Raw genomic sequence first — 15,918 nt, forward strand, 5'->3', positions numbered from 1 at the left:
ATAAAAAATTATATGTAAATGTATATATATATGTATATATATATTTAAAATAAAAAAGAAAAAATGGAGATTACAAATAAAATATTTAATATTTGAATGTAAATGTATAAACTAATATATAAAATAAATATATATTTTTTATGATATATTTTATTGAATAAATACATCTCATAAATATTTATGCATTTTTATGTATTTAATGAATATATTGAACTGTAATTTCAAAAATATACAAATTAATAAATTAATAAATTACAGATATTTAATATATCAGTATATAAATTTAATATATCAGTGTATAAAAATAATATAAGAATGCAATATATAGTTGCTCTTAAGTCATCTTTTTATTCCTAAAATATATACTATTGTACAAAACTTATACATATATACACAATATTATTATATCGCAAAGTGTATAAGTTAACATATTATTATATTAAATATCAAATCTTAATAATATTGAATTTGTATATATCTTCGTACGATCTTATGTGAAACGACATTTATTATTAAAATGTACTAATGTATGTTTTGTAATCTGAATTATTGATAATAAAATTAAAATATAACAAAGTTAAGAAAATAGACATTAGCACCTCTTTATTTATAACGAGATAAAGAAATGAAAGTTAAGATAATTAATATTTCAACCTTTGGATAAGATAATGAAGATAATGAGAAGTAATCATTTTATGATAAAATATAAAAACATAGAATGATTATCTGTTAACAGCAATGAAATTCTGTTAATTCCAAACAGTTACGAAATAAAGATTTTCAATCATATATCAAGTCTCAGGTGTCTTATAATGTAATAGAGAGCTTCGTATACGTATATATATTTGTACCTATGTATGTATATGTATTTATATACATATAATAGTAGGTATCACGTTAGTCTTAATTTATCACATTGTCTTATATTGTTAGTTTCTTTTGGAACATATATTACATTCTAAATATTTTATCACACTTTAAGTTCTATCTTATTGATCTGTATATTTAAAATTAATGATAAAGGCGTCAACTATTTACAAATAAGAGTGCAAATATATAAATATAATAAACAATTGTAATCGTCGCGTAAATAATCATGTAGATTTTTAAATTGTATATAATTATATATTTTTGTATTTGTTACTTTATGCAAACGATTTGTGTAACCAACAGATCTATGAGTATTACAATTATTGTAATATAGAAATTATATATATGTGTAACCAGTTATGGATATTTTTAAAAACAATATAATTTCTAGCAAATATATTATTATACGTTAATCCGTAACTAATTTGTATAATATTCAAAGATGATTAAAATGATAATATATGTGTAACACATAATTTTCAGCGAGGTACACTGGTTCCCTTATGTGACGCGATAATGTGCATTATAAAAAAAAAGTAGAATAAAAATAAGAAAATTTTATTTTAATTAACCGGTATTTTATCGAATGTATTGTAAAATAAATGTATAAATAATAAGATTTCTTTGTGTTAACACATGAACAAAATATAAAATTTTTAATTATTCATAATCCAATTGATTGAAAAATTCCATCAATGTTTGTGCCGCAATATTCTGCCATGATTGACAAATATTGAGTATTAAATAAATAATAAATGAATAAAATTAAATAAGTGAAAGCTAAATGGTATTTCATGGTCGGCGATTATTCGAGCATGCTATCGAGATAAAAATTTAACCGACCAATCGTCAAGCCAAATTAGGCGGTTCAGAAACCGTGAATTCCTTTTATTTATATAAATCGATACATATGCGATATGTGTCGATTTATAATAAATGAACTTTTATCTCAAACTAATTGTAAGTTTTTAAAATCACATTCCCCGCTACGTCCTACATTCATATCCTATATAGTTAAAAAAATAGAGTATAATAATTATACACTTATCGCAACGGCGATATCAGATAAATTAGAATGCGCGTTGACAATAAATTTGTATAATTAATTATACTATAATAATTAATTATACATTAGTTATTAAATCGAAATCTACTGCAACGAGCTACCACACGATTGATGTATCACTAGATATCTTCAGCTTTTCTCGCGTATTTTTCATATATTATCGCAGTGAGCACGACGTTATCTATCTCGGCAACATTTCTTCGCAGAATCTTAAGCGGAAATTTTTTTCCAATAATCTTCTATTCCCTCACGAGGCGACGTAGCGAAACCGCTTCGCAGAAGGTCTCTTAGCAAGTGGAAAAAATACGAAAGATCTCTCTTCTCCCTCCCTCTTTCTCTTCAATAGTAACGCACTCCACGTTCATTAATCGCGCGTCGAAGTACCATTCTTTCGTAGGCCAGCGGATTGCCGTGAAGACGTAGCTGTTCCGATCGTCGATAGTCCTTGTCGGTCACGAAGGACATTCTCCTTTTGGCCGGTGTCGGTTCGTTCGCGCCTTTCCCGTAGAACTTGCTACCGCTCTTAGCCTCGATCTCTTCTATCGATGGCAAACGGGAGTATCTGAGTTCATCGATGTCCTCGTCCCTCGGCAACGGGCGCTTCTGATCCTCTGGAACCGGTCGGCCGTCTGGATAGACACGTATTACCATCGGGCCCGCCAGATACGGCCTATTCGATTCCGATGGTAGAACGTAATCTCCACTCGCAGCAGTCTCCTCGGACGAGGCCGTTCGTCTCGCTGCCGCTACTCGCTGAAACAATCAAAGAGAGAAATGAACTCTTATTGTTAGCAGACGCACCAGCGTGACCGCGAAACGAACTTTAATTTAGTTATCCAGGATTAAGCAACAGGCCCATTTACATAACAGATACCAGGAAGTATATGCACCTAGCTATGCGAAATTCATTCGAGATGATACATCATCATAGTTTCAGTCGTGAAACGATATTAGAAGTCGAATTATACCATTACAATATAGCGTCAATTGTATAAATTTCTCGATAAATTTTTGTATAATTATTTTACAAGACTATAAAATAAAATATATAAATTGGGTGTATCTAAATAAGTGCGAAAAGAAGATAATTCTTTGTCGAAAATTAAGAGAGGTTTCTTATATAAACATATACTCTCTTATATCCCTCCCTATAGGATTCAAAAAAATGAAATGAAAAATAACCCCCCCCCCCCCCAAGTTTTATTTTATTTTATTTTTTAATTTGTCTGAAATTTGAAAAAAAAAATGAAAACTTAATTCAGGAAGATGTCTAAGAGTATATGTTTATATAAGAAACTCCCTTTAATTTTCGACAAGGATTATCTCCTAAAATTTTTCGTACTCATTTAGACACATCCTGCATATACATTATATATTTTATAATAATATTATATAATATTATAATCGTTCTTTATATTGCAACCAACTCTAAATTCTCAGCAATCTCCGTGTCGAGTTTCTCTAATGTTTATTTCCGCTTAGACTCGTGCGCTTTCATGCCATTCGAGAAGATAGATGATAGACGTGTTGAAAAAGCTGCGTTTTAAAAGGGACTGATATCCGTAAAAGGAAGGGAACAAGAATGGAACGGACTCCCCTTCCCAGGCGATGATTATTCTGGATCAACGGCCGCGTTGTCGTTCTGCGCACGTTTCCTAAACATGACCTCCGCATTATGGTAATTCGGTATTCAATATCTGCCCGTGTTCTTTTCGCTTCCGACAACTGGCCGAATATCATCGATTTGTAGAATACAAGGGACTTTGTAAGATAGACGTGCAGAAAATTGCTTTCGCGATTGTATCTGTATATTCTGACGAGTGAAAAAGCTGTGTAAATATCTAACATCATGAATTTCTCAATAAATATATAGCATAATAACTATATTGACTTCAAATAAAATTAATCATTCATAATAGAGAGATGATTGCTGGTCGTTTCTCTTTCCATCGAGCATGAGAAAAGTATTTCTCTTACACATTCTCTTTTTTTTTCTTTCTCATCAGATTTCTCATATATACGCCAATTGTTCGGTAATTGATCGATAAACACCTGAAATCACGGACACGCAATGCACGCGGCTTTCATCGCATGTTAATGCGCCATTAGCGTATATGCATGATAAATATGGGCCACACAGAGAAAATGTGAAAGCTACTGTCGTACGCCCCCGTAGGAACCTCATCTTCGAGAAAAGTGACCTCCTTTCGCGACCTGTCCACTATCTATATTCGTCTAGATATCTTAGATGAAGTTTAAGACTGTTATTTATATGAAAATTAAGATTTGTCAAAAACGCTCGATTATTCGATTGATTATAAAAAAATATTATATATCTTGAAATACAATATTTTGTACACACAAACTGAATCTACGCAAATTATTCACATATTTATAAAATATTTAATATTGCAAAATGTTACTATGAATCACGAAGCAATTTATAATAAAAGAATACAAATATTTAAACATCTTTTAATTATTATCTTTAAAATCAGAGAATCACTTTCTTGAAAGAATGATTCGTTTTTATTAGCAGTACCAAAGAAAATTAAAATTGAAACGAAGCGATAATATTATAATTTTATTTTTTATTAAATTTATGTGTATTTTATCTAACTTTAATAGAAGGAAATTGAAAGAGGAAAGTATCTCGCGACAAAGTTTTGCATCAGACTATGCGACCTTTCGTGTTGCCTTCATTTCTATTCACTTGTGATTCAGCACATTCAACAAGTTTATGGTACAAGGAGCACGATAAAATTCTAATAATGGCACAAGTTCAAAATTTTCGAGTCGATTAAATCAATCATAGATCGATTCATGACGTGATGTCTTTTTTCAAAAGATTGGAGAAAACGCACGCGGTTGAAGTATTAAAAGTAATCAACAAGGGTGCAATTTAAGGAGGGAAAAAAGATCGCGACTGAAACTTTCTCGAGATATAATGTGTATTTCCGTTCACGAGGAGAGATTTTCAAAATAGAGAAGCAAACATGCAAATATCATTTTTTTCCTCGGATAAACCAGGATATTTCTCATATTGTTAAACCTTAATGTCTGAGCTCTTTTTCAACGACTATTATTGACCACGAAAGGCTTCTTAGTAATTTTTTTTCAATTATCATTTCAACACTCACCTAGTAAATCGGCTCCAGTTGTAAAATAAGATTCGTCATTTTCGTTGCTAATTCTCGATGTAAATCTATTGTTTCCTACCATGGCACGCCAAACTGTGAACATTACAAAGTAGCATGAGTACGAGGCCATATGGAATGTCAAGACTGAAATTCGTGGTTTATATGTATGTCTCGATCAAAAGCGTAAACGCGAAATTTCTTTCGCTCTTGCATTGGAAAACAATTTTGCATTAAAAGGAATTTTGGTAGATTCAACCAGTAATTCTGTTTCGTCCACTTTCGAATAGAATTTTTGTTAATGCAACAAAATTTTTTTCAGGATGGTTATAGGAACGAGTTCTTACTCATTTCCTGGGCGCCGCGCTGATAGGGATCCAGCTGATCGAGAACGTTGTCGTTCATGCTGGCGAGGCTCCTTATACCGGATACAAGCAGGTTCTTATTGCAGTCCGGCCTCGATGAATCGGCACAGAATTGTGCTACTTGTTTACTGAATAATCCATACAAGTGACTCATCTGAAACGAGAGAAAATATTTATTTGAAAATTGTTGTAATAATTCATTGATCTGCAAAATATAAATATGCGGTACATTAATTCTCGAGAAGAGAATGAAGGAGACAATGAATCATTAATTTTCAGAATAACATTTATTAATATGCTTTTTATGTTAAATCTTTTGAAAGATAGTCGATTCGCGGAATGTCGCGATAGGACCGCATTCCAATCGCGTCCGGTGAAACTCTGCAATATGTAACACCAGTGATGGAACTGACAGTTAAAAGCGAAGAGAGATATGGTATGCATGCGCAATGCGACGTCCCGTTCATCACGTATTTGATTGCGTGATACCGTCTTTTTCGTCAATTGCGTGAAATATGGCAAATGATCTCGCGTCGACAATGAGGATAATGAGAACGATGTCCACATGGGCGGACACCTTTTACGGCTCCGATGACGCGCACATCCGATCTTAGAATTTCTAATCATACTTCTGTAATCAACAATATTCCCTAGTATCCTGTTTTGTCTACTTTTGTTTCTCGCTTTTCGACACTGTCTGGCACATTATTTATCAATTTTACAGATTGAGAATATAAATTAATCCATTTGATATATCACTTTTAACATAAATATTTGAGATTAAAGTTAAACAAATTCAAAAGAATTTATGACAAACATTTTTTTTTAATTAAAAAAATTTTTTAGATGGTAATCGGGCAAAGTTGTTTAAAAATTTCGAGCATCTTCTGAAAATTTTTTGATTTTGTCGTTAAACATGTGTGTGTTGTTTTCTTTATATAAAAAAAAAAATTAAATACCTAAATCAATTCAAATTGGAAACAAATAATAATAATAATAATAATAATAATGGAGAAAATAATCTCATGTTCATTTCATCTCGCATGTTTTTTCAACACGATTATTACTATGATTGATTGATGTCCTTTAGATCAATGGATTATTATCCCGTTTCCGCTGTAATTCCGGAAATTTGGAGAAAGCGGAGATTTTTTTAGCGAGACTCTCGGCTATAAAGGAATTAGCGCGGAAAGACAATGATATGACTGTATGTTGTAGTTACGCTAGAGAGATATACTTTTACATTTTGAAGCGATCTTTGTATCCCGCTTTCGTTTAGAAAATTTTTCCCGTTAATTATATATAGAAAAAATATTATATATTTAAATTACAATTAATTTTAAAGAGAAAATTGTTCAAAATTTATCTATTTGTCTTACAGATAAATGTTACAATTAAACACTATTTAAATTTTAAATGTATTATTTACCAGCGTATATATAATTATTTAAAGTTCGAAAAAATTGTCAAATTATCTCTAATATGTGTCCTTTTAACTCGTCTAATCAATCGAAATCGATATATTTAATTCGTATATTAATTTGAACTCTATCAAGAAACTAATCTCGGATATAAACTGCGGTGCTCTTGAACTTCAAATCGACACTTACTCAGCGTTTGCGATCACTTTTACTTGCTCTAAGAGTATTACATATATACATTTAATCCGGTGCATGCAGCCGCGAAATGCCGTGTCTACAGCCTTGGCTAAAAGTACATGAAGTACTTTCAATAACTTGTAGTAAGTCAGCGTTCATCAAGGTTCTGTATACATTGAGTTCTATTTTTAGCTTTAACATTTATTTGCAATCAATATCAGCAAATAAAAATATATTTAAAGAAGCTAAAAAATCCACATATATTTCTCATTAATACAATTAACATGTAACATGTTATTTATAATTAAATATTTATATGTAGTTTTTAAGGAATTTTATTTTCAGGAATTCTCGAAATTTCATAGGTCAATGAATATCGGAAAGAAATACTAATTAATATTCCGATATACGTTGGAAGCAGATTTTTATGATCTCTTGTATGTTCGTTGGCTTTCGAGAATTCGCGCGATTATCGTGTCATGGCGACAATTAACACTCACCGTAATTATCTTCGTGGTAGCTGATCGTTGTAATCACGATAATTTTCAAATTTTTATAATATTTCCTTACCGTATAATACTTTACAGGTATTGACAATATTCTATGAGAAATATAAGAGCTTTGAAATAATAGGTGCGATATTGAAATGTAAAATCGTAAGAATGACTATTGATTGATAATATTGAGCAGCTTGAAATTAATCTAAAATCCTGATGTTTATTACAACTCCACTACAACAAACATATCATTTATTCACATTATCGGAAAACTTATTAACCAGTGTTTGATTGGAGCATATAGTCTATTTGTCAAATAAAATTGAAAAAGAAAAATATAATTATATAGTTTCAAAATAATTTTCGATTAAAATAGCTATGTTAGAGAGACATTCTTTGAGAATTGAAAAAGAGGATTCTCAATCCCTTTATTTAAAACTGATATCATCGATACTGTTTAAAACAAAAAATAGAAAAGCATGTCGAATCTTTTACCTTAATCTTATAGAGGATATCGTGATATTTAATTTTGAGGATTGTTTCGAACATTAAATCGTATTTAAAATAAAATGTCAGCTGCAAAAAAATTTAAATTTTGTCTTCAAAAACTTTTTTTCTTTATAGTATAGAGAGATAACTTGTAAGAAAATATACTCGGAGAAAGTTAAATCCTGATATAGCTACGAGATGCTAAATAGTTGTGCCATGTTTTAAGATTATTAACAATTTATGATAGTATCCGCAAATCAAATAATCGAAAGCTAATACATCGTATTCGCGTAGGATTAAGGAAATGAGTTAGTTTCAATTAATTCAAGTACAAACGAATTAAATAAACGATAAAGGAAGAAAGATAATTATTTTTATTTAAATTATTTTTCTATAAATAATTATTTTTCTATAAATTATTTTTTACATTGAATGTTTAAAATTCGAAGATGTTTCGTTGAGAATTTATGCAAAAATTATAAATAAAGTGAAATAAAATTTTTTTATATATTTTCCATTGGCTACGTTCTAGTTCATCGACTCATTTGAATGTGAATATTGTCAAGAGAAATTTGCAATACGAATGAGATCGCGGTAACATCGAGTACGCCCGGCACGTGGTGTGGTGTGGTTCGGATGCAACGCACTCGCATTGAACGCACTCGATTGTTCGGTGAAAGTCCACCAAACAACGCTGATACCATGAAGAGATACTTGCAACATCTCTCATTCGCGGTTTTGTGCGAGATTAATGAAAGAGATTTAACGTAGAGGAAATAAAAATTAGATATGCATGGGAAGCAGTGAATAAAAAAAACATTTGTAAATTTCTTCTTGTAATAAACCTTCATAAACGAGAAAAATATTGTTGCAAAGTGTTTTATTCAATATATTAATTTAAATAAAAATTGTGTTGTGATAAAACACTTAACAGTAAAAAAATTTTCTTTTTCAAAATTGGTTCCAAGATGATAGGACGTGTAGACATTTTATTCATTAAAAAATGTGTCTTTTTTCTACATTGATAGACTATGTGACTAAGATCTGATTGTACCAACGCTATTTTGGTTTTAAGCAAGACTTAAATATGTATTTGTTTTTATTCATTTAAAAAGAAAATTAACGATAGATGCATATTTAAGTCTTAAAGCCAAAATAATAGGTATTGGTGTAATCGAACCTTAGAGAATAATGGATAAATCTAAAGTACTTTATATCCTGTCTCATGTCTTTTTACTCATTACATGCAATATATTAAAATGATGCAAATAATTTATCGTACTTATATTACCAAAAAATAAAAGTATAAACATAAAATTACAATTTTAGAGTAAATTTTTCCAATTGGAATATTTGCTAATTTCGATACTTCTTCATCTCGAAAGGAGTTCCTCAAATTTTTATTTAGACACTGAATAACATTTTTTATTTAATAAAACTTTAATAAAAAAAATCGATAAATCTTTCGCATCAAACTATTTGTTATATTTTGGAGTAATTAATGATTCTTCTTACAATTAGTACTCACTTTCTCATCTCTCGAGAGAAATTCCCACATCGGTATCGCCGAGCCCGTAACTCGCATCGTCACGCAACAGCCTAGCAAAATGCAGGTGGTGACCTTCACGATAAGAGTCCTGCTGATCATCATCGTCGTCGTCGTCGTCGTCTTTGTCGTGCTTGTTTACTCTTCTTCTTCGTTTTCACGTATTCGCGACACTCGCTTCACGCCGACCGGTATGAAAAATCACGCGCAATTGTCGCTGTCACGATTGTTGGCAAACAATCAACAACTGAAGCTTTCGCACAGATCGTGTAGCGATCGACCGTCTGGTACACACTGAGCTCCGGTCTCGTTTGCCGCTTCGTTTTATGTTGACATGAGCATCTCAGTGGTGACTACGCGCCTCCGAGAGCCCCCACTTTAATTCGTATATCCGGATTTCGTGCATACGTCAGTACGAGGAGCAGAGTCCACGGGATCCGGAAAGTATTTACCCGCTCTAGGAAATCGCGCTGACGCGACACAAGAAAAAAAAAGACATTCCTTAATTTTATTCGGCGCCATGCCGAAATTCCTGTGCGCAGACACGTGCAGTGTCGATGAAAGCTTAGTTTTTTTTTGTATCACAATATGGAATGAACTAGATAGACAGGTTCGCCAATGCTTTATAAATTATTAAATAATTGTTTTAATTAAATTCACAGATGTAACTTTTTTGGATAATGTTGAAAGCTCAATACAATCTAAAGAGATCTTATCCTCTCATTATACTTTATATACATATTTTATGCCAATAATGTGCAAACTGCACATATATGTCTTGTGATCCAATATCCTCTGTATATTATTATTATTTAATACATAAATAATTAGATACTTGATGAGAAGTTTATCTTGAGGTATTTGAGAAAAACATCTTCATAGGTCAAACACATTTCATTGATTAGTACTAAAAATGCTTCTAATAATAGAAACTATGAGAATAAGTACTGCAAAATATTTCAGTATACTGCCAAACAATTCTATTGTTTTAAAAAATGTGCAAAAAATTATTCATTTAGAAATAATTATACATTGTTTTCGAATTTAAATAAACTTTGTCTACAAATTCTAATATAGTCATCACAAAAGTATACATTATTTTACGCTAGTATATTTACGTGTTACAGGAAATTCCTAAAGTGACTAAAGACGTAAAAAAATACTAAAAAAAGCGCTTCTTAATTTTATTCGGCGCCGCACTGAAATTCCTGCGCGCGATGTGCGTATAGTCGAAGAAAGTTTACGGTTCTCTCATACGGCATAGAGTGAAATGGATGAAATAAGACGACAATTCATTAACACTGTAAATAAACTTATTAAATACTTGGTCTTTTTATATGCTATTTTTATATCGGCGATCTCTTAAGAATTCGCCGCCGCGACAGAGGTATGCAAAAAGCGCAAAAAAGCGTTCCTTAATTTTATTCGGCGCCGCGTCGACATTCCTACGCGGGCTATTCCACGTTAATAAAACGATCGCTTTTTGGAGCAGAAAAAAAGAGTAATTCCCCTCGGGTCATTTTAATCTCACAGCTTCAAGTATATTAATAGTATAATTTTTATACGAAAAAAATTAGGTATGTGTAACAGACAAGTTAAAAAAAAATGAAGAGACTCGCGTATTTGTCAAAACAATTCGCGAATTACTAAACGAATATTGCAGGTCATCCTTTTTAAGAGTTAAAGACCGCTTCAAGGTTAAATTTTTTTCTCTTAACTATCGATCTTTCATGTTAAATAATCCGATTTGGTTGCAAGATAGGAGTGACTGCTTCTGTGAGAAAGTATAACAAAAGGGCTCAACATTGATCGTTTGGTTTTCCCTATCATCATTCTTTTCTTATATCTCTTGGAGCTGACGCGTAACCGGAGTTCTAAGGGTACAGTTTTCTTTTATTTCGTGTTAGACATCGTAAAAACCCAGAGATCGTTTTTATAATGGCTTCACAACTGCCGAACAACTTTACGTCATCGCGGGAATTTTTGGTAAATCTAATAAAAAAATATGTACATTGTTATAACAATTCCCATATTGGGTGTTGCTTTAGAAAGATAAACGATTGAGATTTTATTATATTCTATTTAATCCTTGGGTTTCCACCGTTCGCGAAACTATACTTAGACATACGATAAAAACTAATCTGACAAAAAATTTTTTGACGACTAGAAAAATTAGCATAAATATCACTATCGACCTTCTATCAGTGAACGGCCTTTTAAAGATTTTGCAGTTCATAAAATCCTGGGCGTAAACAAGAAAAATTTACGACAGTAATAAATAAGTAGGCCCCGTTCATTTCTTTAACAAGATACAAAGTAAACTATATGTATGGGATGTCCACACATTTTATCATAAGTGTTGTAATTTTCCTCTAATAAAATCTTTTTATGAGAAATCAACACTTTTTACGAGAAAGATTTTGCTTTCTCAATTAAGTATTGCAACAATAAAATCTAAAAAAATCTGTTAAAATTTAAGTTGAATTAATTGAAAAATAAGATTACTCAATAAATTGTTTTTCTATAATAAACTAATTTTTATTCTATCATTAAAAAAATGACGTTTTAATTGCAAAAATAAAATTACCCACACTAAATCTTATGTAAAAATGGATTTCAATTCAATCAGCTGGTTTTTTCATATGTTATTGCAGCTTATTACCTGCTGAACAAAAGATATAATAGCTGCAAAGATATAAATAATGGATAATTACTGAGTTACAGCCAGTCAAACAATTTGCAAAACTTTTCGTATTTAACTGTTGTAAATCAATAACTATTTATTATTTAGCTTTGAGCCTATTATATTTTTTGTTCAGTAGATAAGCTACAACATATGAGAAAATCAGCTGATTTTACCGAGATTTAATATCATCTAGATTTGCATATAAATTCAAAATCAACCTCACACTAATTCTATATAAAATTGAATTTTAGTAAAATCTATTAGTTTTCTCGTATGTTGTAGTTTTTGATCTACTGAACAGAAAATATAATATGTTCAAAGTTAAATAATATAGATAATTACTGATTTACAACCAGTCAAACTCGGATTTTGCGAGTTCTTTGACTGTAAATTAGCAATTATTCATTATTTATTTTTGCAGCCATTACATCTTTTGTTCATCAAGTCATAAGCTACAACATAAGAAATCAGCTGATTTAACCGAAATCCATTTTTACATAAGATTAGTGCGAGAGAAAGAAAAACTTAAATATTTTATTAAAAGTAAATTCTTTTCTATATTATTGAATAAACAGTTTTGCTAAAATTTATAAGAATTCCTTATTAGGATCATATTTATACATACACTGTACTATGCAATAGTAATGGAGATTTTACTGCAATGACAAAATTTTATTCTCTATATATTTCGAGCAGCGTATATAAAAGTTAGCAACGTGCAACATGCAGGTCTACATTGCGATTAATCATGAACAGGTATCACATCGGGCACGATCAAATGAGTGCGTGAGCGGTGTGCAAATTAAGAGCGACACCGATTGTGTGTCGTTCATTTGCGATCGTATCGGCATCGGTTACGGCGGTTTGTCAGGAAGACCCATAAGCAGGTAAAACGTAATTCGTAACAACGACGCGCGGTATACATAACGCCGATTGTGTTATTTATTCACCGCGCGCTTATAGCATACGAATAAAATTTGTACATCATTTCTCAATTTCACTTTCACATTCGTCCCTTCCCGTGCGAATAATCGCGTTAGCTTCGTTTTAAATAACTTTTATATCAAATGGATCAGACGATCGATCGATCGTGAATGATAAAAATGGTCGGAATAGGCTTTGACATGCAGAATATTTTGTATAGTGCGAGATTCATTTTAATTATTTTTAAAGTTGCAATTTTTCGAGAGTTGATGTAAGATCTTATTTTTAAATTGAGAAAATGTTATGATACTTGCTACAATTTTAATAAATAATTTCTGGTTTATTTCTAACAAAAAAAATCTTTTTTCAATAATACTATATTTATTTCCAATCTCTTTTGGAGATTGGGCGAATTTTACACGACGTGACTTCATGGTGCGAACATTTGCGGAATGTGCGAACAACTCAGGAAAATTCACGCGTAACAAATCGAACAATAGAACTATGAGGCTTTTCCGTGGCGATGACCAACGTGAGAACGCAAACACCGCATCGCGTTCAAACGATGCTCTGCAAATAGCCTTGTGCATGCATCAAGATAACATATTTGTTATACGTGCAGTTATGCAGTGTGAATGTGCATCTGCTTTTACCACAACGCGTGTGTCGTTCATGATAATCTCCTAGATTAGTAATTTAAATCTTACACGGCATTCAGAAGTCGCGCATACAAAATAAATATCTTGGAAATATCTTTCAAATACCAATATTTTGTTAGAAAGACAGACATTTTTTATTTAATAATAGCTTAATTATGTCAAATTGATAGCAAATAATTAGTGAAATATAAATCAATCCTTATTAAAAATCAAATAAGAAATATAATTATCTCTCTGCAATTCACAAAATGAATTTGAAGTCAACGAATCTAAATATAATAAATAAATTGTATTCAAAATATTAATTTATTAATTAAATCTTTATCTTATATATGAAAGAAATATTAGCCATTAATATTCATCAAAAGATAGAAAAAAAATATTTATATGATTCCATAAAAATAGAGTGAATTTGACTTTAAAATAAAATTCTTTATATTATAATCATAATTTTAATGAATAAAAAAACAGATTCAACAAGCGCAATAAGATATCTTTTTATTATAAATTATGCTTAATAACTTACTAAATATTACGAGGCTATGTGAAACGAGCAATAAAAAATTATTTTAAACTTGGAAAAATTTTAATTTAAAAAAAAAAAAGAAAACTGATTACAATATAAACTCTAATATTCTTAATTAAACGTTTCAAACTATACTTAGTCTTCCTCAGTGCGCAATGAGAAAATAATAAAAAATAATAAAAAATATTCTAATAAAGAGTCGCAATACAATAATCAAAATAAATTAGATAATTATGTCAAAATTAAAAGGCGAAATACGTTAACATGATCAGTCAAGTACTAAGTTCAACAACAAGGCATTGTCATCTTAATTTATTCGGAACAATTTTTATAATAACAAATATTAAATAACTTGGAGGAGATGGACACGGTCATTGCCAAACTGATAGCCTTTCGCCGACTAACGATGAGTGATTGGTTTGGACAAATGTTTAAGTGCCACTCCGAGGTTTTAATAATTAAAAAATTTATTGATTAGCCGGATAAATTATTTTAATTCGATTTTTGCTTCTAATTGGGACTTTTCGCGTTGAACTATTTGTAATTATTTCAATTTATTGTTAACGTATTTCGCCTTTTAATTTTAACATAATTATCTAATTTATTTTGACTATTGTATTGCGACTCTTTATTAGAATTTTTTTTATTTTTTATTATTTTTTTATTGCGCACTGAGGAAGACTAAGTATAGTTTGAAACCTTTAATTAAGAATATTAGAGTTTATATTGTAATTAGTTATTTTTTTAAATTAAAATTTTTCCAAGTTTAGAATAATTTTTTATTGCTCGTTTTACATGGCCTCATAATATTTAGTAAGTTATCATTGTGTTTGTTTACATACGAGCTTGAACATTGTTATAGATTAGTGGATTTTGTCTTATTTTTCTATTATGCTTAATAAATCCATTTCCATATCTGTTTACTTTAATGGCCATTTTAATAATTATTTTTTGATGATTCTATTGGAAGATAGATAAAATAGATATGCATATAAGATAAAAATTAATATATGATCCATTCAAAGAATATTTACAAGTCAGATATAGATCAACTCTATATCAAAGCAAGATCACAAAAACATCTGTCTCGATCTACTAATAATAGAAATATTCAAAGTGGTCACTCTGTAGAAAGAATAATAAGCTATGTCGCGTATGGCACTTTGTATTTTGTACATTTTGCATTTTATGTGACGGACTAATATACATTTATTATGTAACAATAAGACATGAAATTAATTCACTTTAACACGTAACGTTATTATTTGATTGATAATGAGATTATCTTTGCGATGTGATCATCGTGAGATTTAAATTATCTAGAAACTGATGATGGTATATTGTTACCACTGTATCGTATGTGAAGTTAGAATTGAATTGAATTGAATTGGCAGTAACTAATTATTCTCTAGGATAAATCCTGAGCAATTAAATAAATGCGCGAAGTATGTACTATATATATAAAACATGTTCGAGAGCTTGAAAGTGTTGAAATGTATATAAAAAAATTTCTAAAAGAAATAAAAAATAAATTGTTAATTAAATGTAATAATTT

The 15,918-nt window shown here is 30.3% G+C and overlaps 1 protein-coding gene across 1 annotated transcript; it reads right to left on the reverse strand.

The window, feature by feature from the left end:
• Positions 1–325: 325 nt before the first annotated feature.
• Reg-5 (Rhythmically expressed gene 5) lies at positions 326–12,878 on the reverse strand. Its single transcript, XM_029320885.2, is given in 5 exon segments — positions 326–2,660; positions 2,662–2,689; positions 5,077–5,169; positions 5,421–5,592; positions 9,551–12,878. Coding segments are annotated over 5 exon segments (801 nt in total). The 5' UTR covers positions 9,674–12,878; the 3' UTR covers positions 326–2,275.
• Positions 12,879–15,918: the final 3,040 nt, after the last annotated feature.

Source organism: Nylanderia fulva, unplaced genomic scaffold (genome assembly GCF_048542155.1).
Source record: "Nylanderia fulva isolate GAGA-0341 unplaced genomic scaffold, ASM4854215v1 Scaffold13, whole genome shotgun sequence".
Classification (NCBI taxonomy): Eukaryota; Metazoa; Arthropoda; class Insecta; order Hymenoptera; family Formicidae; genus Nylanderia; species Nylanderia fulva.